At 42.4% G+C, this 23324-nt stretch overlaps 1 protein-coding gene across 1 annotated transcript in view; it reads left to right on the top strand.

Annotated features, from left to right (window-relative positions):
* The window catches only part of musk (muscle, skeletal, receptor tyrosine kinase), a 49051-nt gene extending 25775 nt beyond the window's left edge, over positions 1 to 23276 (top strand). The window contains 6 exon segments of the mRNA XM_023289846.3: positions 684 to 858; positions 1078 to 1261; positions 1332 to 1523; positions 12977 to 13125; positions 19226 to 19921; positions 19924 to 23276. Coding sequence (XP_023145614.2) covers positions 684 to 858; positions 1078 to 1261; positions 1332 to 1523; positions 12977 to 13125; positions 19226 to 19921; positions 19924 to 20123 — 1596 coding nt within the window. The 3' untranslated portion in view covers positions 20124 to 23276.
* The last annotated feature ends 48 nt before the right edge of the window (positions 23277 to 23324 follow it).

Raw genomic sequence — 23324 nt, 5'->3', positions numbered from 1 at the left:
CAGATGCTCAGTGTTTGAGTTGGCAGAGCAGACTACACGGACAATCATCACAACAGAAGACTTTATGGCTGCAACCTTCCTGTAGATCCAACATGAGGCCTGAAAAAAGTGTGAAATCATTTGGAAGGTCGTCTAAGTTTAACTTCCAGGAAAAGTAAGAACTCTGTCCATCAAAATCAGCCTGAAATAACCCGACTTTAGTCAGCGTTGTTTACTCATTACCCCCTTAAGAGTATTATAGGAGCGCATGTCAGAACAGAACATCAGAACACATCTGGACACATGAGCTGGAGTCTAGTGGTTTCATCTGACCGGTTAAAGACATGGATGAAGCAACAGCAAACCTGTGATGGAGATCAATGAAAGGACATCAGGTGTTATCAGCAGGTGTATCAGACCTCTGCCTCTAATCACTGTGGTTTAACATAATTAGATGTAGATGTTTCATCGTTGGATCACACTAAAAGAGAAACTGCTGGAGAGACTAAGACAATGTGGAAGAAATGCTTTCCCATAAAATTCCAGGAAAAATTCCATAAATTTCTGGAGAGATTTCCATAAAATTCCCCTGAAATTCCTGTACCATTTTGTAGCTGGTTCTGTGTATTCCTCTTTGGTACTATGTTGCTGCTTTCTTTATTTTTGTAGTTCTTCTCCTCATTCCATCCCATGTTGTCCTGCAGCTTCCTCACCAGCATCGCCTGTCTGTGGACGTCATTCCAGAGCTGAAGAACTCGGAGAACCACTGCAGGAACCCAGGAGGAATCAGCGACAAGCCGTGGTGTTACACTTCTAATCCTAACATCCGCTGGGAATACTGCGCTGTTCCTCAGTGTGGAGAAATCAGCACAGCGTCAGGTACAACTTCTGGTCATCTGTCACTGAAAACCACAAACTCACAACAAAACTCACAACAACACACTCCTTTAGCAGCCAGCCGCTAATACACAGCTGTTCACTGGACTTCCTGCCACAGTGGAGTTATGTGGAGGTATTTTAGTACTTATTAATAACCTGAATTATCCGTTTCTCTCTAATCTATTGTAATATTCTGGATGTTTTTAATGTTTCCACCAGTGATGAAGCCTGAGTCTCCAGGTCCTCGTCAGACTCCTCGTCTCCCTCCCACCACCACATCATCTCCAGCCTACTCCATGTCTGTCATCGTCATCCTCCTCACCTCGCTCGCTGCTGCTGTCTTCCTCACCATCATCATCCTCACCTGCCGCAGACGGAGGAAGCAGTGGAGGAACCGGAAAAGGTAAAAGTGAACCGGTGATGCTCGGTACTTTTCTTTCTGACCCTTTCTAATGCTGTGGTTCTCTCTAAAGGGTGGTAGAAACCCCCACGCTGAGCACTCTTCCATCCGAGCTCCTTCTGGATCGACTCCATCCAAACCCCATGTACCAGCGAGTCCCTCTGCTGCTCAACTCCAAGCTGCTGGCCCTCGAGTATCCCCGGAATAACATCCAATATGTCCGAGATATTGGAGAGGGAGCGTTTGGACGGGTGTTCCAAGCCAGGTAGGAAGAGGAGACGAAGGAGAGGGTAGAAGATAGATTCATCTGTCCAGTAGAAGGAGAGACTAAGAAGAGGGTAGAAGATCGATTCATCTGTCCAATAGAAGGAGAGACCAAGGACTGGATGGAGGAGAAGAGCTTTCCTCACCAAATGGCAGAGAGAATGTAGAAATAGGCACATTGTAATATTTAATATTGAATTGTCATCATCATAATGGCTGTGATGATGTGGATATTTGTCAGTCAGAGGAAGAGGAGAAGGTCTGAGAGAGGAGGAGGAGGAGGAGGAGGAGGATAGCATGACTAAACAACTGGTCGTTCTGCTGCGTCATCCACAGGGTCACAAGCAGAACAGATCCAGGTGTCGCTTCCACTGCTGACCCTGAACGCAGCGAGACTCAAACTGATCCCTGATCTGAACCAACATAGAGCTGGTCAGAGGGGAGCTGGGTTTCCTGAAATCTAGGGACAGATTCAGGGACAGATCTAGGGACACATCTAGAGACAGATCCAGGGACAGATCTCGGATCAGATCCAGAGACAGATCCAGGGACAGATCCAGGGACAGATCTAGGAACAGATCTAGGAACAGATCTCGGATCAGATCCAGGGACAGATCCAGGGACAGATCGTTTGCTAGCTTCATCCCAGCTCGGTGCTATAACAGTTTGTGGTATTTTAACGGTACCACCTGCAGTCTGCAGCCAATCAGATGATGTCCTGAAGGTCAGCTAGTAATCCCTGGGTGAGGAGAGGAATGGTGCAGAAAATGGACACCCCTGGGAACTTAAAACACACACTGCCTGATAAATGCATGTTAGTGTCACTCCACACGTCTGGATTTAGCGTGTTCCTTTAGACTGCTTTAGACCGAGTGTGTCAGTTTACTGTAGGTGAAGACAGATCTTTTAAAATCATTTAATCTGTGTCTGACTGTCATTATAAAACCTCTGTGCAGTTTAGAAATACCATTTTGGATTGACAAGCACAGATTTCTCCAGGTTTCAACCCAAAAACAGTTTGTAGGTCTACATCTGCAGGTTTAGCTAAAACAACAGATTCCCAATTATATTTAATAAAACAGTTACTAACCCAACCTACTAACCGTCGAGTCTTCACCATCTAGAACCTTGTTAAAGACCTGAATATCAACCAAAACATCTTCACTTTCCAACTTTATCCTCACTCTGAAAGTCTGATGGTCTTATTGGTCCTTACAAAGATAGAACAAAAGCACCAACACACTCATACAAACTCCATGTTCACATGTAAACTCTGTGTTCACATATAAACTCTGTGTTCACATGTAAACTCTATGTTCACATATAAACTCTGTGTTCACATGTAAACTCTGTGTTCACATATAAACTCCATGTTCACATGTAAACTCTATGTTCACATGTAAACTCCATGTTCACATGTAAACTCTATGTTCACATATAAACTCCATGTTCACATGTAAACTCTATGTTCACATATAAACTCTGTGTTCACATGTAAACTCTATGTTCACATATAAACTCTGTGTTCACATGTAAACTCTATGTTCACATATAAACTCCATGTTCACATGTAAACTCTATGTTCACATATAAACTCCGTGTTCACATGTAAACTCTATGTTCACATATAAACTCTGTGTTCACATGTAAACTCTATGTTCACATATAAACTCCATGTTCACATGTAAACTCTATGTTCACATATAAACTCTGTGTTCACATGTAAACTCTATGTTCACATATAAACTCCATGTTCACATGTAAACTCTATGTTCACATATAAACTCTGTGTTCACATGTAAACTCTATGTTCACATATAAACTCCATGTTCACATGTAAACTCTATGTTCACATATAAACTCTGTGTTCACATATAAACTCCATGTTCACATGTAAACTCTATGTTCACATATAAACTCTGTGTTCACATGTAAACTCTATGTTCACATATAAACTCCGTGTTCACATGTAAACTCCATGTTCACATATAAACTCCATGTTCACATGTAAACTCTATGTTCACATATAAACTCCATGTTCACATGTAAACTCTGTGTTCACATATAAACTCTGTGTTCACATGTAAACTCTATGTTCACATATAAACTCTGTGTTCACATGTAAACTCTATGTTCACATATAAACTCTATGTTCACATGTAAACTCTATGTTCACATATAAACTCTGTGTTCACATGTAAACTCTATGTTCACATATAAACTCCATGTTCACATGTAAACTCTATGTTCACATATAAACTCCATGTTCACATGTAAACTCTATGTTCACATATAAACTCCATGTTCACATGTAAACTCTATGTTCACATATAAACTCTGTGTTCACATGTAAACTCTATGTTCATGTTGCCTCCCTGACTTCGCAGACAGGGGGCAGCTGGTTTTCTGTCCTCTCGACGTGTGATGCTGTGATAAAAAATAGAGGAGGCACACACGTTGAGCTGACGTTAGCTTCACAACAGGAAGGTTTATTCTTCTTTGAATAACCAATAATACAATGACAGTAGTTTAATTCAACACATTTTCTTGAAAAAATGAAACAACTATGTGCTCTCTTGTTCTTAAATCCATTGATTTTTAACACTGTCCATGAAAACTAGTAAATGAATTAGTTTTAACCATTTTTTTTTAACATAACAGTTTTTTACAGTGTTATTCTAACAATATAAAATGTATTTTTAACATACCAACAATATACTCTCTGTTACTCTTATTTCATTCATTACAAAACAATTGCATCTTTTCTATAAAACAACATACTCATCTCATAACCAATTAAATAAAGAGTACAATGCTCCTTTAATGACATTTACAATGACACTAACTAAGCACATAAACAACTGGCAATGATTCAGCATGTAACTTTACAACATATCACTTCTGGTGTTGCCATTAAACTTCATAAATTTGCATTTAGCTACACAATTTACTGTACTGGACTAGCTTTTCCCACATGTGCTTCCACACTAGTCAAGTCCGCTAGCATTAGCGCGATTAGCGAACGACTAATAAATCCCTTCTCACACACAATTCTCTTAACAAACCGTTTCCTTTACCGCCATGTTCACTCTTTAATAAGCGACATTTTCTACTCTTAAAGTCTGCAATGTATGCTCATTTTAAGCATGTTTACTGACCTGTGATAAAAAATAGAGGAGGCACACACGTTGAGCTGACGTTAGCTTCACAACAGGAAGGTTTATTCTTCCTCTGTGTGCCAAAACACTACTCTTTACCAGCGCGGTAAGCGCCCTCTACCGGCTGGATGTGCGATAGCGCTCCAGTAAGTGAAACTGCACTGAAACCACAGGAGTGATCAAATCAATAGAAACGATGCAAACACACACACAAAAAAAAACAATAGGGGTGCCTGTTTTCACTTCATCAGTTTGAACATTTCATTTTACTTCCTACTTTATTTCTGAAGTCAATTATTTTCACCTCTCTACACTCTCCCCCACTTAAATGAATGTCTCCTGGCATTTGCTATCTTTGTATGTGGACCTTTTAGTGTACAAGAGTGTACCAATTGTGGTAGTATGGCTGGGAATGAATAGGATAGAGGATTGGCAGGAAACTCTGAGGGACTGCCAGGGGTTGGTGAAGTAAGAGAGGGTTCACTTCTGCACTCCAACAGTGGTATGAGGGTTGACCCAGAGTGTCGTATGTGAGTCTTTCAGTTGGTTTCCCTCTCCTCTGTGACCTTCTCACCTCATCACTTTCACCTTTGTTCCCAACATCCATTTCATCCACTTGATCAGGCTCTCCCTCAACCAACTCTAACCTATCCTCAGCCTCCTCAGCATCCTGCATTCTCTCAGGTTCTTGCCTATTAGAGGGGCAGAATTCTCTGGCTGTCACACGTAGCTTAGGCTGATTCTGCTGGGGCATGACGGGCCCTTGTTGCTGAGAGTTTTGCTGTGGAATAGTAGGTTCTGGTTGTGAAGTTTGAGGATCTGCAAGTCTGTAGCAGGGGATTCTGCTCCGGAGGTCATGATGGTAGGTATACTCCTCCTCATCAGAGCTATCCATCACTGTTTGGTTGACATTTTTTTCAGGTTGTCTTGGTCTTTTCTGTCTCCTCTTTTCTTCCACAGGAAGTTCTCCTTCCAAAGGTAGATCATTTACTGGCAACAGGAGGTTTCTGTGAAGCACTCGGATGACCTTGCTACCTCTCTCTGGCTGTACTTTGTAGACTGGTCCATCTCCCAATCTCTCCACCACGCGATGTACCACTTTCTCCCAGTAGGCACGCAATTTCCCTGGGCCTCCTCTCTCTGAGAGATTCTTCACCAATACCCTATCGCCTGGCTGGAGAGTGACACCTCTAACACGTCTATCATACTGTTTCTTGCCCTTAGCTGAGGACTGGCGACTGTTGTCGGCAGCTATTTGGTAGGCAACTCGCATTCTATCTGCCCACCTCTGTGCAAAGTCTTGATGGTTGTGTGCTTCTGTTTCTTCCCTAGGACTGAGAAGTAAATCGATAGGTAGCCGTGGAGCCCTGCCGTACAAGAGGAAGAATGGGGAGTATCCTGTCGCTTCATGCCTCGTACAATTGTATGCATGCACAAGTTGAGGCAGATGGTCTTTCCATTCACTCTTCTTCTCTTCTTGTAGTGTGCGCAGCATTTGAAGCAGTGTGCGATTTAGCCGTTCCACTGGATTGCACTGTGGATGATAAGGAGTGGTGCGTGAGTGAGCAATACCTGACAGTTGTTGTAATCTTTGGAACAGGTTATTCTCGAACTCACGTCCTTGGTCGTGGTGCAGCTTCTCAGGGCACCCAAAACGAGGAACAAAGTCCTGAAATATCTTTTCAGCTGCTGTCTTTCCTGACTTGTTTCTCGTTGGGTAGGCCTGCGCGAAGCGTGTGAAGTGATCAACGACAACAAGGATATACTCGTAACCTCCCTTGCTTGGCTCCAGGTGCATATAGTCAATAGAGACCAACTCAAATGGTGCACTGGTGCTGATGGATCCCATTGGAGCTCTCTGTGGAACATTGGGATGTTTTTGTTTAATACAAGAACATTTTTTTGTCACATACTCCTCGATATCCTTCTGCATATATGGCCAATAGAACCGTTCTCGAGCAAGATGGATCACCTTTTCAGGACCTACATGCCCCATGTCATCATGTAAGCTCTTTAACACCATTGGCTTAAGCTGTTCAGGAAGAACCAGTTGTCTGTTTTTACTGGTTTTCCTGTAAAGTAGTCCATTGTCCACCTCTAGCTTGTTCCACTCATAGAGTAGTCTTCTTGTTTGTTTACTCATTGATCTTTTCTCTTTTCCATTAGGAGTCCATGCTCTCAACTTCAAAGACACAACCTCTTTGATAGCTGGATCTTCTTCTTGTGTGGCTCTGATGTTTTTAGGCATGATGCTCAAAACGCTGTCTGATAGCACCGCATTTCCATCCTCGCTGGTAAGTTGCAATGCAGCCAGCCATGGAATGTCATTGTTTTGGGTCACTTTGCTTCCTTGCCACACTGCAGACACTACCTCTGGTGACACTGTCTCTGTGTGGTCATTGATCCGTTCTGGGAGGCTCACTGGGTACCTGGATAACATATCTGCATCAGCATTCCTCTTCCCCGGTCTATACTTGATGTCGAAATGGAAGTCTGCTAACTCCCCAACCCACCTGTGACCTACAGCGTTTAACCTTGCAGAACTCAGGACGTAAGTCAAGGGGTTATTATCTGTATAGACGGTGAAGGTTGGCGCATAATACAGATAATCACGGAACTTGTCACAGATAGCCCATTTTAGTGCCAGGAACTCGAGTTTGCCAGAGTGTAGGTGGTAGTTCCTCTCAGCTGGTGTTAATGTCCTCGATCCGTACCCAATGACACGAAGTTTGTTATTTTGGCACTGATATAATACGGCTCCCAGGCCCTCATTCGAAGCATCCGTGTGTAGCACAAATGGGTTATCAAAATTTGGGTAGGCCAAAGTTGGAGGGTTCGTGAGCACCTCCACAAACCTGGAGACCACATTCTGGTGCTCCATAGTCCAAGTTATGGGTGTGCGAGAGGGAAGTTGTCCTTTGTCACTATTCTTTGCTTGACCTCTTCCCTTGCGGGTCTGGGATTTGGTGGCATGGCTTGTCGCAGCTGGGCTCTGGAGGAGTTCGAACAAGGGCCTTGCCAGTCGTGAGAAGTCTTGAATAAAGGACCTGTAATAACTAAGAAATCCTAGCAGTGTCCGGACCTCTCCGACTGTGCGGGGTTTCTTATCCTTCAAAGCAATGACCGCTTCCAAATCCTTTGGGTCGATCTGTATCCCTTCACCTGACACCATCCGCCCGATGTATCGGATTTGCCTCTTAAAGAGTTCACATTTGGCTGGACGAAGCTTAATGCCATGTTGTCGCATCCGGTGGAGCACTTGTCTGAGATGGTCTACGTGTTCTGCGAAAGATTTTGAATAACACAAGACATCATCTAAATACGGCACACAAAACTCATCCCTGATGCCTTCGAGTACTCCCTCCATACACCTCTGAAATGCGGCTGGTGCGTTCGTCAAACCAAAGGGCATTCTGACCCATTCGTAGAGTCCCCAGGGAGTGCTAAACGCTGTCAAGGGCCTTGACTCCTCGCTCACAAAACCCTGATGGTATGCACTCCCTTGGTCCAAGATGGAGAACCATGAATTGCCTGCCAGGCTGTCCAGCAGATCCTGGATCCGTGGCAGTGGATGACGATCAGGAATGGTCTTGCGATTGAGCTCACGAAAGTCAACACACAGACGCAGGCTGTGGTCTTTTTTGCGCACACACACAACTGGTGAGGAATAAGCCGACACTGACTTAGAGATCCATCCCCTGTCTAAGAGGTTTTGAATATACTCCTTTACCTCTTTATACAGTGGTCTTGGAATAGAGTTGTAGCTTTTCTGAACAGGAGTGTTGTCTGTTGTGTTGATTTTCAACTGTAAACCAGGAATGCATCCAATGTCTCCTTCCTCTCGAGCAAACACATCTGATTCTTCATAAAGCATCTGTTTTACCACTTCCTGGTCGTGCTCGGACAGATGGTCAAGATTGACATTTGGATGCCACTTCTCTTGTGAGGAGGCAGTTCTCTGAGTTCCATTTACCTCACTTTGTCCTTCATCAGTCGAGCTTACATGAGTAGAGCACAGGAGAGAATCACCATGTGGGTCTGCTGGCTTCTGAGGAGTGGGGCAAATATTTGTAGGTTTACAGTCAACAATTTCCTCAATGACTCCTAGAACTGTCTTTGGAGGTAGAAAGATGTCATGCTTTGTTAAGTTCTGGATTGGGATTCTCACTACTTTAGAGGCACCAGCAGGCACATCCACCAGAGCAGGAAATAGCTCTAACCCATCTGGTAAGATGCAATCTACCCCTGGCTCAAATAGCATTGCTCCTCCTCCAGGGAAAGCTCTAATGCGACACTTCACCTCGCGGATTTGGCTGCTATGGACAGTGAGTCCCTTTTTTCCAACTCTCACCATTGGGCTTTCAGAATCTTCCTCGGAAGGCATTGTGTGAATGACAGAGACAAGACTTTCCGCATTGCTCTTCTGGATCTTCAAGGCCTCCGACAATAAGTCCACCAAGGTCATGTTATCAGTTTGGTGACTGTTCCCCATGATGATCTCTTGGATTACATTGAAGCCTAGCAATGGGCTGCTAATACTTTCTTGACTGACTAGTATTGGGACATAGAGGGCCACCGAACCATATTTGCTACTTATTATCTCAAGAAGGACTTCTATCCACCCATCAAATGGTACGTCTGTCCCATTAGCCGCAATAACTTTGAGTGGGTGGTCTGGGAGTAGTCTTTCAAGGGGTTGGATTCTTACATTCGGCAAGGCTTTCTGCACCCAAGACTTCTCCACTATGCTAACCTGTGCCCCACTGTCCAATAGCATCGGGAGTTCTGCCCCATCTAAGTGACAAGTTACTATGCACCTACCACCAATCAACTGGGCAACACGTTTCCCTTTTGACACACTGTTTTTTTTGACGGATTCAGTAAAAGATGAGGTTCTCTCTTTGGAATGCGGCTTTTCTGTGATGGGGGACACTACACCCTGTCTGGTCACTGGTGGTCCCTCCCCAGTGACCTCACCCAGTTTCCCGATGGATTGTTCTTCTGCAGGCAGCCAATAACTCTGTGTCCCTCTTTTCCACACCGGAAACAGTGTGTGCAGTTGTCCTTTTCTTGAGCGATACACTGGTGGCATTTCCCTTTAATCTCTGGCTTGGCTGACTGTTTTGGTTGTGGTGAAGGGGTACCTATGTGTCCTGTGGCTGCACTCACTACGGGTGTGAGAGCTTTCTCTAGACTCTTGGTCAAGGAGGACACTTGTGCAGTCAGCTCCTGTATTGCAGTGCGATTAGCTTGGACTTCTATCTGCATCTGAACTGCATTCTGCCTGTCCCTATCCTGCTGTGCTGCACTGACACTGATCGCTTTTTGTTTGGGTGTCTGACCCAACCTGTTTTGCCTCTCTGTATCTTCACTCAGTGATCTGGTTATCACTTCTAGGATGAAGTCATCAGTAACACTCATGTCTGAAATGTGAGGTTTAAGATCTCGCCTGATATATGAGCATTTTTCATTCATGCCCTGGTACAGTGAATGGAGAAATACCCCTTGCACTAGTTTGTTGTCGTACTGAAAACCTGTACTTTGTTTGGATGCAAACATTACACGCTGTTTTAATCCCATTAGTCTATACATAAACTGTTGTGGGCTTTCTTTGTCATGTTGTTTTGCGTTGCTCAGTTCCTGAAATAATTCAGTACTGCTCCTATCCCGAAGGTGAGCTCTCAGGAAACGCTTTAGCTCAGCTACAGTCAGACTATCTTTGGTAATGAGCATGTCTTTAAAGGTACCAGGCTTAATTATTCTAAGCACTGTCCTAATAATCTCAGCCTCGGTAAAACCTTCCGTTAACCCTTCATCAATTTGTTTACACAGACTGTTGAAACTAAAATCAGAATCAGAATCCGAGATGTGACCACCGTGGATCTTGAATTCTCTACGTGGTAACAAGGCTGCAACATCTGCCAGTCTCAACAACCCAGTTACCTGATCAGCTACCACTGGTGTTGGTGTTGGTGCTGCTCTACTCTTCTCAGATGCTGCTACTACTGGTTCAGTCTCTGACATCATTGCGGCATCTTCATCAGATGTGTAACCATGTCCCTCAGCTTCCTGGGGCAATTGCAGTTCATCAATGAGGTCACGAAAGACAAGCAAGCGGGATATCCCTTGGTCCTCGAGGCTCTTCAGTCGCTTACTTCTCAAAAAGTCAACAATGATGTCAAAGAGTTCCACTTCAGTTGAGTCGTCACCTGGCAAATCCTCCACCACCTCATCTTGGCATGATACTGCAAGCTTGTAGAGCAGGTCTCTGTTGGCTTCCCTGGTCAGCTGATGAAGCCTCTGCTGGATTTCCCACTGCAGATCATGTAGAGTAGCCATCTCTGGATAACACAGACGTGAAACGTCCGTTGCTTAGGTCATCGGCTCAGGAAACAGGAAATCAGGATCCCACGGTTCTTGGATGATCAGCACCTGTCCAGCAGGAGGCGCTAATCCCGGACGAGCCCCCAAATTTGTTGCCTCCCTGACTTCGCAGACAGGGGGCAGCTGGTTTTCTGTCCTCTCGACGTGTGATGCTGTGATAAAGAATAGAGGAGGCACACACGTTGAGCTGACGTTAGCTTCACAACAGGAAGGTTTATTCTTCTTTGAATAACCAATAATACAATGACAGTAGTTTAATTCAACACATTTTCTTGAAAAAATGAAACAACTATGTGCTCTCTTGTTCTTAAATCCATTGATTTTTAACACTGTCCATGAAAACTAGTAAATGAATTAGTTTTAACCATTTTTTTTAACATAACAGTTTTTTACAGTGTTATTCTAACAATATAAAATGTATTTTTAACATACCAACAATATACTCTCTGTTACTCTTATTTCATTCATTACAAAACAATTGCATCTTTTCTATAAAACAACATACTCATCTCATAACCAATTAAATAAAGAGTACAATGCTCCTTTAATGACATTTACAATGACACTAACTAAGCACATAAACAACTGGCAATGATTCAGCATGTAACTTTACAACATATCACTTCTGGTGTTGCCATTAAACTTCATAAATTTGCATTTAGCTACACAATTTACTGTACTGGACTAGCTTTTCCCACATGTGCTTCCACACTAGTCAAGTCCGCTAGCATTAGCGCGATTAGCGAACGACTAATAAATCCCTTCTCACACACAATTCTCTTAACAAACCGTTTCCTTTACCGCCATGTTCACTCTTTAATAAGCGACATTTTCTACTCTTAAAGTCTGCAATGTATGCTCATTTTAAGCATGTTTACTGACCTGTGATAAAGAATAGAGGAGGCACACACGTTGAGCTGACGTTAGCTTCACAACAGGAAGGTTTATTCTTCCTCTGTGTGCCAAAACACTACTCTTTACCAGCGCGGTAAGCGCCCTCTACCGGCTGGATGTGCGATAGCGCTCCAGTAAGTGAAACTGCACTGAAACCACAGGAGTGATCAAATCAATAGAAACGATGCAAACACACACAAAAAAAAAAACAATAGGGGTGCCTGTTTTCACTTCATCAGTTTGAACATTTCATTTTACTTCCTACTTTATTTCTGAAGTCAATTATTTTCACCTCTCTACATTCACATATAAACTCTGTGTTCACATGTAAACTCTATGTTCACATATAAACTCCATGTTCACATGTAAACTCTGTGTTCACATATAAACTCTGTGTTCACATGTAAACTCTATGTTCACACATAAACTCCATGTTCACATGTAAACTCTTACCTGAGTGCAGGTACAGGCTGTTTCCTGTCTGAACTCCAGGGGACAGAAACCATTCATATAAATGCAGTTAGCACATGTAGCTTAAATAGACCTGAGGAGTAAATAACTTTGTCCCTGACAGATGGGCTTCAAGTGTAGTTTCCTGGTGTGTATATGTGTTAGTGTGTGTGTAAACTATATATAACCTACACTGAGAAACAACATCTTCACTTTTCGTTTGGCCCTGTGAGCTGACACAGGAAGTGTATTTATGCATGTATGTATGTGTGTTGGGTGCGTGCATGTTTCCTCCCGCTAACTGACATTCTCAGAACATTTACCTGATATGTTAAAGGAGTTAAAGAACATGTTATAAACACACGGCTGCAGAGATCTGGGAAATAGAAACCAATGTAATGTTAAAATGCATCATGTTAGGATGTTTTCATGGTGATTAAAACAATCTTTGAGATGTTTCTGATCATCTCAGAGCTCCAGGCCTGCTGCCCATGGAGTCCTTCACCATCATATTAGGATGTTTTCATGGGTATTAAAATGATCTTTGAGATGTTTCTGTGTGTCTCAGAGCTCCAGGCCTGCTGCCCATGGAGTCCTTCACCATGGTGGCTGTGAAGATGCTGAAGGAGGAGGCCTCAGCCGACATGCAGAATGACTTCCAGAGAGAAGCGGCGCTCATGGCCGAGTTCGACCATCCCAACATCGTCCGACTGCTCGGTTAGTGTGTGTTTACGTGTGTGTGTGTGTGTGTGTGTGTGTGTGTGTGTGTGTGTGTGTGTGTGTGTGTGTGTGTGTGTGTGTGTGTGAGGGAGAAATAATATGCAGTCTGAACTCAGATTTCCAAAGAGACCTGTATCCCAGCTGGGTTTTCCATTGGACAGCTGCTGGATCCATGTGATGCTTCAGGGAGAACAAAAGTACAAAAACAGACACAGAAACACAGCAAAGGAGAAACAGAGCTTCAATATATAACAGATAAAAACAGGTATTAAACATGTTAAACAGCCAAAAACACACAGTAGGAGTTATTTAATGTGAACACTTTGTTTGTTAGTTTCTGGGGGGAAAAAAAACATCAAATATGATGGAATCTCGGAACTCCGGTGAAAATGTAAACAAAGCTATCACGTGCATCACGGTATGGATCAGTTTACAATATTTATATAACTACAGAAACAAAAAACCGTCATTAGATCACACTGAAACATAAGAGTCTGACTGATGCTGGGAGCCATAATGAAGTTAGTGAATGTAGAATAATCCCATGTAAACAAAGCCGTCTGATAGCGCCGTGTGACGACTGTACATACTGTATTCATCCACTCATCAACTAGTTCCACTGAACCAGTTCCGACGTAACGATGAAACGCCGTACGTTAAACCGAGGACTGGCCCATAATTAGTTCCAACATAATGGCAAAACGCTGTAAGTCGGAGACCTGCTGTACAGGGAAATTTAGGTTGCTATAACAAAACCAAAGACCAAGAACCACACACCCAGACCCGTTATTATTATTACTATTATTATTTTAAATCATGTTAACTCATATTTCCTCAAACAGCATGTTGAAGAATGACTGAGCTCATCCTGCCATCAGGCACCAACAGAAGTGATGAGTTACAGCCAATTTTATGCCTTTTCATTCTGCATATTCAAGGCATCCTATTGGCTGACTCATCATTGTGTCATCAAGTTCTTATATTCATCATTATATGTTATTTTCCCACTTTAACACCATCATGTTGTCATCAACAGCCAGGGACATTAAGTTAGATGATGAGAAAATATCTTAAATATTAAATTCTGTGTGGTGTTAGAGTTTCAGTTTATTTATCTAAGATGTTTGTTTTTATCCAAAAGAAAAACATACAGGATTCCACCTTCAGTTTCTCAGTGCCTTAAATTTAAATACTGATTATATTAGTAATATATATACTAATATATTCCAGAAAATGTTTTAAAGTTAGAGCTTGTCTCCAGCAGTGGAACCATTGCTTTCTACAAGCTGTGTTTCAATTGTCAGTTCATTTATACCCACATATATTAAGTCACGGGGTATTTAAGCTTGTAAATAAATCCAAAAATGTGGCCTGAAGGTGGAGAAACTCTTTAAAAATCCACTTCTTAGCCTAATTTGTGCAGTTGCATCACATCTTCCCTCAGTCCTGAAGACAAAAGCAGCCAAAATGTTGCAAAACTGTGAAGAAATCTTCTTAAAATAAAGAACTGCACCTTCCCCTACTTTAAAAAATATGAAGACCTAGTTTCCACAAACCTACAGCAGTAATCCTGAATGAAGTCATATTGTTGAGATGTTTTATTTACTGTGGTGCTATAAAACCACTACAGACTGAGATAGGACTGTTTGCATAAAATTTGCACTGACATTCTTGCACTGCACATCTCTGCACTTTTAAACTTTATTTTTATTTTTTCTGTTAAAAAATTTTGCCACCCTTGTATATATTGTAAATAAAGCTGCTGTAACAATGTAAATTTCCCCTGGAGTGGGGAGAAATAAAGAACTTTATCTTATCTTATCTTATCTACTAAACAAGCTGACAGCATGAGTAAAATAAATGAGCTCTATTAAAGTTTATCTGCAGCAATACAGCATAATCTAATCTAAGGCAAACAGCTCACGTCCAAACATACTTCCAGGAAGACATTTACAGATACGACATCCTCCAGAGAGTAAACAGCAGCACTGGAAGACTTTTACAGCTCTGATGGATGTCAAACCATAAATCAACATTAAAAACTCAGAGATGATGTTTTCTGTTCAGTCTGACTCATCTGAAGACACACTGACAGTAAAGTCTGTGGAGCTCATGAAACCAGACCTGATTAGATTATTCCCTTAAGCTCTAATTACCTTCCGGACTAAAAATACATGTGTAAAAATATATGCTCCATCCGTAGTAGAATTAGAGATAACATGTGTTTGATCCATGGAGCAGGATCTTCCTTATATTTAGCCACATTTTAATCCAGCTCCTTCTTCACACCTCAGCTCTCTACCACCAACACCACCAACAGCACCCCTCCTCCCATCCCCGTCTTCTACCACCTCCGGACTCCACATACAGCCCCATCACCCCTCCTCTTCTCACCCCCCACCACCACCATCACCCCTACCCCTGCCACCCTCCCCCTGCCTCTCCATAACAGCTGATCAGGTGAGAAGTGAACTTAAAAAGATCAAGACCAGGAAAGCTGCAGGTCCTGATGGAATCAGCTCCAGACTCCTTAGAGACTGTGCAGACCAGCTCTGTCAGGTGCTGCTGCACATCTTTAACCTGAGCCTGAGTCTGGAGAGGGTTCCTCTGTTATGGAAGACTTCCTGCCTGGTTCCTGTCTCTAAGACCAGGAACCCCAGGGAGCCTAACCACTTCAGACCTGTGGCCCTCACTTCTCACCTGATGAAGACCATGGAGAGGATCGTCCTCAAGAACCTCCGTCCCCAGGTGAGCCAGTATCTGGATCCACTGCAGTTCGCCTACCAACCGAACATTGGAGTGGATGATGCAGTGGTCTACCTGCTGCACAGATCACTGACTCATCTGGAGAACCCCAGCAGCACTGTGAGGGTCATGTTCTTTGACTTCTCCAGTGCTTTCAACACCATCCAGCCTTCTCTGCTCAGGGTGAAGCTTGAAGGAGCAGGAGTAGACTGTCACCTGGCTGCATGGACCATCGACTACCTCACCAACAGACCACAGTACGTGAGGCTTCAGGACTGTGTGTCTGATGTGGTAGTCAGCAGCATGGAGGTCCACAGAGGACAGTCTGTCCTCCTTTCTCTTCACCCTGGACACATCGGACTTCCACTACAACTCTGGGAGCTGTCACCTCCAGAAGTTCTCCGATGATACAGCCATTGTTGGGTGCGTATCTGAAGGGGACGAGCGGGAGTACAGGATGGTCATCTCTGACTTTGTGGACTGGTGTGAGCGAAACCATCTGCAGCTCAACGCCAGTAAGACGAAGGAGATGATCGTGGACTTCCGCAGGAGGAGGACACCCCGGACTGCACCGGTGAACATCCAGGGTTTGGACATTGACATGGTGGACACATACAAATACCTGGGTGTTCACCTCAATAATAAACTGGACTGGACACACAATACAGAGGTTCTGTACAAGAAGGGCCAAAGTCGTCTCCACCTGCTGAGGAGACTGAGGTCCTTTGGAGTGTGCAGGACTCTGCTTAGGACATTCTACGACTCTGTGGTAGCGTCTGCTATTTTCTATGCAGTGGTCTGCTGGGGAGCAGGGAGCACTGAAAGGGACAGAAAGAGACTAAACAGACTGGTCAGGAGGGCTGGTTCTGTCCTGGACTGTTCCCTGGACTCCATAGAGGAGGTGGGTGAGAGGAGGATGTTGTCAAAGCTCACATCCATCATGGACAATCCCTCTCACCCACTGCATGACACTGTGGGGTCTTTAAGCAGCTCCTTCAGCAGCAGACTGAGACATCCACCCTGCAAGAAAGAGCGCTATCACAGGTCCTTCATTCCATCTGCTATAAGACTTTACAACATCAGCATCACTGGCTGATGTTAACATAAACTGGACTACATCATTACCACCCCAAACCATAAAATTTGCACTGACATTCTTGCACTGCACATCTCTGCACTTTTAAACTTTATTTTTATTTTTATTTTTTCTGTTAAAAAACTTTGCCACCCTTGTATATATTGTAAATAAAGCTGCTGTAACAATGTAAATTTCCCCTGGAGTGGGGAGAAATAAAGAACTTTATCTTATCTTATCTTATCTTATCTTACCTCCAGTGAAGGTTGCTACTGTTGGATTCCAGCTTGTTCAGGATCTTCTCCCTCCACTGACCTCCAGGAATCAGAGCAGCGACCCACAGGACATGAACCAACCGAGCCTGACCTCCGTCTTTATGCCAAAATATCCCAGGAAGCATGTTGCAATACTCCATCTGACTGGAAAAATAAGCCACCATCTGAACCTTCTCATGTTCGTTTGATTTACGGCGTTATTTCCTGTCAAACTTCATCATTAATGAAGATAGAAACACCAACTCCTCTTTCTCAGTGTTAAACACTGTCTCTACCTGCTGGACCTTCTGTTTTCTCTCTTCATAGATTGCCATATGTGTTTTTATGGCTTTAATTTGTTTTATGTTCCTTCATCCCGTTTGTTTCCCACAAACTCATTCCGACCTCCTAATATACTAATAATTATGCAAAATATTATCATATCATAATTGTTGGACCAATATTTAGAGTAATACCCCAACGCTTTCTCATACCTGGAGCTGAACTACACTGAAAACAAACATTTTAATGAAGATTATTGCTATTTCTGCCTTTGGGTGTCATAGAGATGCTGAACTTGGTTCCTTTGGCTCTCAGTGTGGATCCATGGAGAGCAGCAGCTTCAGTCCAGGAGACAGCGGTCTAATGATTCTCTAAATCTGGTCTTCTATTGGTTTGCACGAAATTCAACCTGACATGTTGAGTATTTTGAGGGCTTTGGGACTCCACAAGATGTTTCTTTGCACTCGAACAAAGTTTAAAAGCATTTAAAACCACCAGGCCGACCGGCGGCTCAACCAGCTTCTGATGTGTCACCAAAACAGAAGCGATGATGTTCTATCAGTCAGAATGATGACTCCAGCCAGCATGACTCAGTATTATTATTATTATTAGTAGTAGTAGTAGTAGTATTAGTATCATTATTATTAGTATTATTATTATAATGACTCCAGCCAGCATGACTCAATATTATTATTATTATTATTATTATTATTATTATTATTATTATTATTATTATTATTATTATTATTATTATTATTATTATTATTATTATGTTATTATTATTCCAGTCAGTATGGAGCAACAACCTCGGAACAAGTCACTGAATCAAAGAGAGAAACTGAAACTGCTGCTTGTTTCCAGTGGAGAATTTCTGTTCTTTTTGGCAAATCTGGAGATTTATGAATATTTTTTCTTCCACGGAGCTGTAAAGAGCTGTGAATGACAGATCTAGGAGGGCCGTGCACAGTCTGAACAGTGTGCACGTTAATTCATCTACAGGAATGCATAAATAAACAGGCAGACAGCCAGTGTTCGTAGAGGCAAAGTAAATAAGTAGTAAATAAAGTAGAACGGATCCGTCAGCTCTGCCAATCTGCTGTCAAACCCAAACACTCCATCAGTGTTCCAAGCTGTTTATGGTGAAATGATTTCTGTTCTGCAGCTCAACTTGTTTTCTGTATAACAAAGGTTATATATCGACCACATTTAATGTAAATTCCGTGACGTGTTTAGTTTTTAAGCTTCCAGATACACGGAGAACGTTATTTCTGAGTCTCCCAGTCGCACCTGAGATCTGAGAAGATATCCAGCCTCAAGCTGAGTTCAGTTCCAGGTGTAGAAATTCTCTTTATTTGCTGCATTTCCTCCAAAAACACCAGCTGTGCTCAGAAGTCCAGCATGTTTACATGGCGGGTTGTAAATGTAGGAGTTGTTATTAGTGAGCAAAAACACGTCACGCATGCTTCCATCGGTGTTTGTGTCTCGCTGGACGTTTATTTACCTCAAACAGTGAATGAACTCATTCTGTGATCCTGTAGGAGTAGAAATACGGGGTTTTAGTGAAGTCACCAATGTGTTTACATGATTCAGCGTTGGAGTTTGTTCTCTCAAACCTCAGTGGTGGAATCACAGACAAACCCTAACCCGTAACCCTACTAACCCTAACATCCCTAACCCTAACCCTACGTCTGTAACCAGCACCAAAGTCATGAATAAGGCTGAGTGTGTTCTGTCTCCTCAGGTGTGTGTGCGGTGGGTAAACCCATGTGTCTGATGTTTGAGTACATGGCCCACGGTGACCTGAATGAGTTCCTGCGTCGCCGGTCTCCCACCCAGTCGGTTCGAACCCTGAGCAGAGCCAGTCTGTCGGGTCGGAGCTTCTCCTCGGACGGGGAGGCGGGACCTCTGTCCTGTTCGGAGCAGCTGTCCATCTCTAAGCAGATCGCTGCAGGAATGGCCTACCTGTCAGAGCGGAAGTTCGTCCACCGTGACCTCGCCACGCGGAACTGCTTGGTGGGGGAGGAGATGGTGGTGAAGATTGCAGACTTCGGCCTCTCCAGGAACATCTACTCAGCCGATTACTACAAAGCCAACGAGAACGATGCCATCCCCATCCGCTGGATGCCCCCAGAGTCCATCTTCTACAACCGCTACACCACAGAGTCGGACGTCTGGGCCTACGGCGTGGTGCTGTGGGAGATCTTCTCCCATGGCATGCAGCCGTACTACGGTATGGGTCATGAGGAGGTTATCTACTACGTGAGGGACGGTCACATCCTGTCCAATCCTGAGAACTGTCCTCTGGAGCTGTACAACCTGATGAGGCTTTGCTGGAGCACACTCCCATCAGACCGGCCCAGCTTCAGCAGCATCCATCGGATACTGGAGCGAATGCACCAGAACAGACTCAGCATGAACACTGAACCTGAGGCTGACTGCTGACTTTAACAGACATGTTTGTTCCTGTGGAGAAAATAAAAGCAGTGGGTTGTGATTTGGTTCCTGGAAACCCTTTAAAGAACTCTGAGACTGAGCCCAAACACACCAAGAACAAGTTACAAGATAGTCCTCTTCTTCAGGTGACTCAGTCTGAACCTTTACCTAGTTGGATTATGTTCATTTTGTCGTTTCTTACGTGAAAATAGCGTTACTTTTAACTGACAACTCAATAGGGTGATAAAAAGGACACGTCATCACACGTCGGATGATGCTTTGAGGAAGACTGCAGATGCAGTCGAAACACGTCAGCAAATTAAAACCATACTTTCATAATTGAGTTGTCGGTTTAAAAGTAACCTTTACCTGCTTGTTTCACTAGTATGTCCTCTTTCAGTAATTCAGGACTTCAGTTTCTAACCATTTATCGTCACACTGGTGTTCTTTAATTAGGAGAGATGTTAAACATATGAATGAACAGCCTCTAAAACTCAACCCAGAGCCTGAACCCTTCACTCTGGAAGACGTAAACCATGCAGATGTACGAGCTGCAGTCAGAAAGTCTGCACCTATAAGCTGTAAAAACTATATCTGTCATCCTTTTTGAAGGCAGTCAGCTTGTGCTACTGCTCCAAGTGGTCCTGCCACATTTGGACCGCTGGATAAAAGCTCCACTCTGTAAAGGTGTCAGGCATCATCTGTGTAAAGTATTGACCTTCTAACTTCTGCTGCATTCTGGGGAAAAGAAAGATGTTTCCAGGGAATCCATTCTGTTGAGTACAGCAGGTGTAGAGCTTAGAAATTTGCTGGATTTTGGTTGATTTTTTTGTGAATGTTCTTAAGAAACATTTTTAACATTTCTTTTTTCCACCAAAAAATGTTCAAAGATTTCCCAAAAATGTTGAAAATGTGGACATCAAAAGTTTCACTGTGAAAATAATTTTTTCCCCCACATTTTCAACTTTAAAACGGGTCAGTTTTGACCTGCAGGACGACACCAGGGTTAATATGAACCTTAAAGCAGGTTTGGTGTGTGACTAGTTAGACTATGACCATGCTGCAACTGGTCCCAGAGATGCAGGATGTTGAAGTTTATTCCTGTAATAAGGTCAGGTAAAGGTAGTCAGTTCTTGTATCGCACTAAACTCAGATCACATCTACTGGAGCTGATTCCACAGTGGCACACAATCACTTTATACCGACTGTTTTATAGACAAACTGCTATTCCATTTTGGGGCATTCTTCTTGTATTTTTCTTGATGTTTTTCTTTGTTGTTGATTCTTGTTTGACATAAAAGTAAATGACAGCAGGCACAGGTTATACTGGTTTATTTCCAGATGAATTCTTGTCATTAGTGTTCATAAGTCAGACACACATTTAGTTTAATTAAAATTATGCAGAGCTTCATTATCTGGATCCATTCCTGGGCCTTAAAATAGGCTCTTAGTGAGAGAAGAAAGAGCAAATATATCCTCCCTGTGAGGGACTAAATCATTAATGAGTTTTTCACAAAGATAGAAACTGAAGAAATCCATCAAACTTTTCATTTCATGTATGTTAAATTAAAACCTGGGTCAGCGTGGGTTCAGCATCAACACATCATCATTAGTTCAGCATTAACACTTTACAGCAACCAGGAGAAAAGGAAAAGTCCTCATCAGAAGTTTTAATGTTTTATTTGTATCTGGTGTGATGTTATATTTTATTATGTTCCATAAACAATGATGCTGTTTTTTGCCAGACCTACTTGGCATTAATTATGATATTTCTTTGTATTGCTTGCAAATAAACTGAATTATTCAACACATTTATATTTCAGATCTGGGAATGAAAATGTGTCATTTTGTTTTTGCATGAGGTGCTCTAAAATGTTGTTAATGAGCAGTTATCATGCTAATAATTATCACTAAGCAGCATCACCATCCAATGTAAAAGACTTATTTCACTAAAAAACTAGAAATATTAGCATCATTCTGGCACCAGATAAAACATCAGTACATCATTAAAGAAAACATGAATGTCTGTAAAGTTCCACAGAAATCCTGAACAACATCTAGAGTCTTCTGATTCCATAAAACCATGGAAACCAACAGCTGGTTGGAGGAAATGTGTCTCAATATTACAGCTATTACATGAAAAGGAACGGCCACGATGAGAAGAATATATCTGAGAACAGGAATTGATGCTATTGGGTCTGCCAATGCCTTTTCTTTGTTTTTCATGATGCTTTCGGGATGTAACGCTGCTCCTGATTATGAATCGTGGTTTATTCTGGAGATGCTGGAGGCACAGGGAGAGTACAACAGGAAAACTCTCCATAAATCTCATCCCCGTCTCCGGGTAGATTTGGGGATTTCTTGTGTAAAAGTGGACATTTTGTCCTGAGAGAAAATTACAAAATGCTCCAAATATGAGGAAAACATCAGAACACTCAGACCTATAAATCTTCTTTCTCTTTATACGGGACCTGCTGCAGCTCATTGAGAATAAATGGGAGGCTGCTCTGGCTTTATAGCAGGAATCTAGAAGTCAAACCCACAGCAAATGACACGTAAAACACAACTTCCTCAGTGTTATTTCAAAGCCACTTTTAACCAAACAGAGGAGCCTGAGCAGACATAGAAGACACATATGAAGGAGCATTAATTTACTGGTTTCAATGAGGGAGATTACACAGAGAGAAAGGAGAACATTTCCTTTACTCTCTGTTTATTTAACCCTCGTATCGTCCTGTGGGTCAAAATGACCCATTTTAAGGTTTGAAAATGTGGGAAAAAAATATATATTTCCACAGTAAAATTTCCACATTTTCAACATTTTTGGGATTTTTTTTTTACATTTTTTGGTGGAAAAAAGAAATGTCTAAAAAAAATGTTTCTTTAAGAACATTCATTAAAAAATCCAGCGAAATTTGTTGGATTTTGGTAGATTTTTATGTGAATGTTCTTAAAGAAAACATCAGAAGTTTTACTGATATATATGGAATCACTTCAGATATTTTTAAGATTTTTTGGAAGATTTTTACTAATTTTTTGAAAATATTTACAAGAATTTTCTTGCCAAATTTAGGGGATTTTTTTTTAAATAAAATTTTTAAGGGAAACTTTGAAGGAATTATTGGAATTTTCTTCCTGAAGGTTTTGCAAATTTTCAGAAATTTGGAGAATTTTTTGCTGAATTTTTGGATTTTTTCAGACAAGGAAACAATATTTTTTTGGTGCCCATAAATGAAGACAACAGGAGGGTGAATCCTAATATGTTCCATCGTATTTCACCATGAGGCTGCTGTGATATCCGTTTCCACCAGGGGGATCAGACGGGATGCAGAGAAAAATAAAGTTCATTTTTGACTGTGGATTTGTGTGTGTCTCACTGAGAACATGCTGTGATGTGTGTCATTTAT

Source organism: Amphiprion ocellaris, chromosome 17, assembly GCF_022539595.1.
Source record: "Amphiprion ocellaris isolate individual 3 ecotype Okinawa chromosome 17, ASM2253959v1, whole genome shotgun sequence".
In the NCBI taxonomy this organism is placed as follows: Eukaryota; Metazoa; Chordata; class Actinopteri; family Pomacentridae; genus Amphiprion; species Amphiprion ocellaris.
The sequence above is the reverse complement of the archived record's forward strand: the minus strand, read 5'-3'. Positions and strand labels throughout refer to the sequence as shown.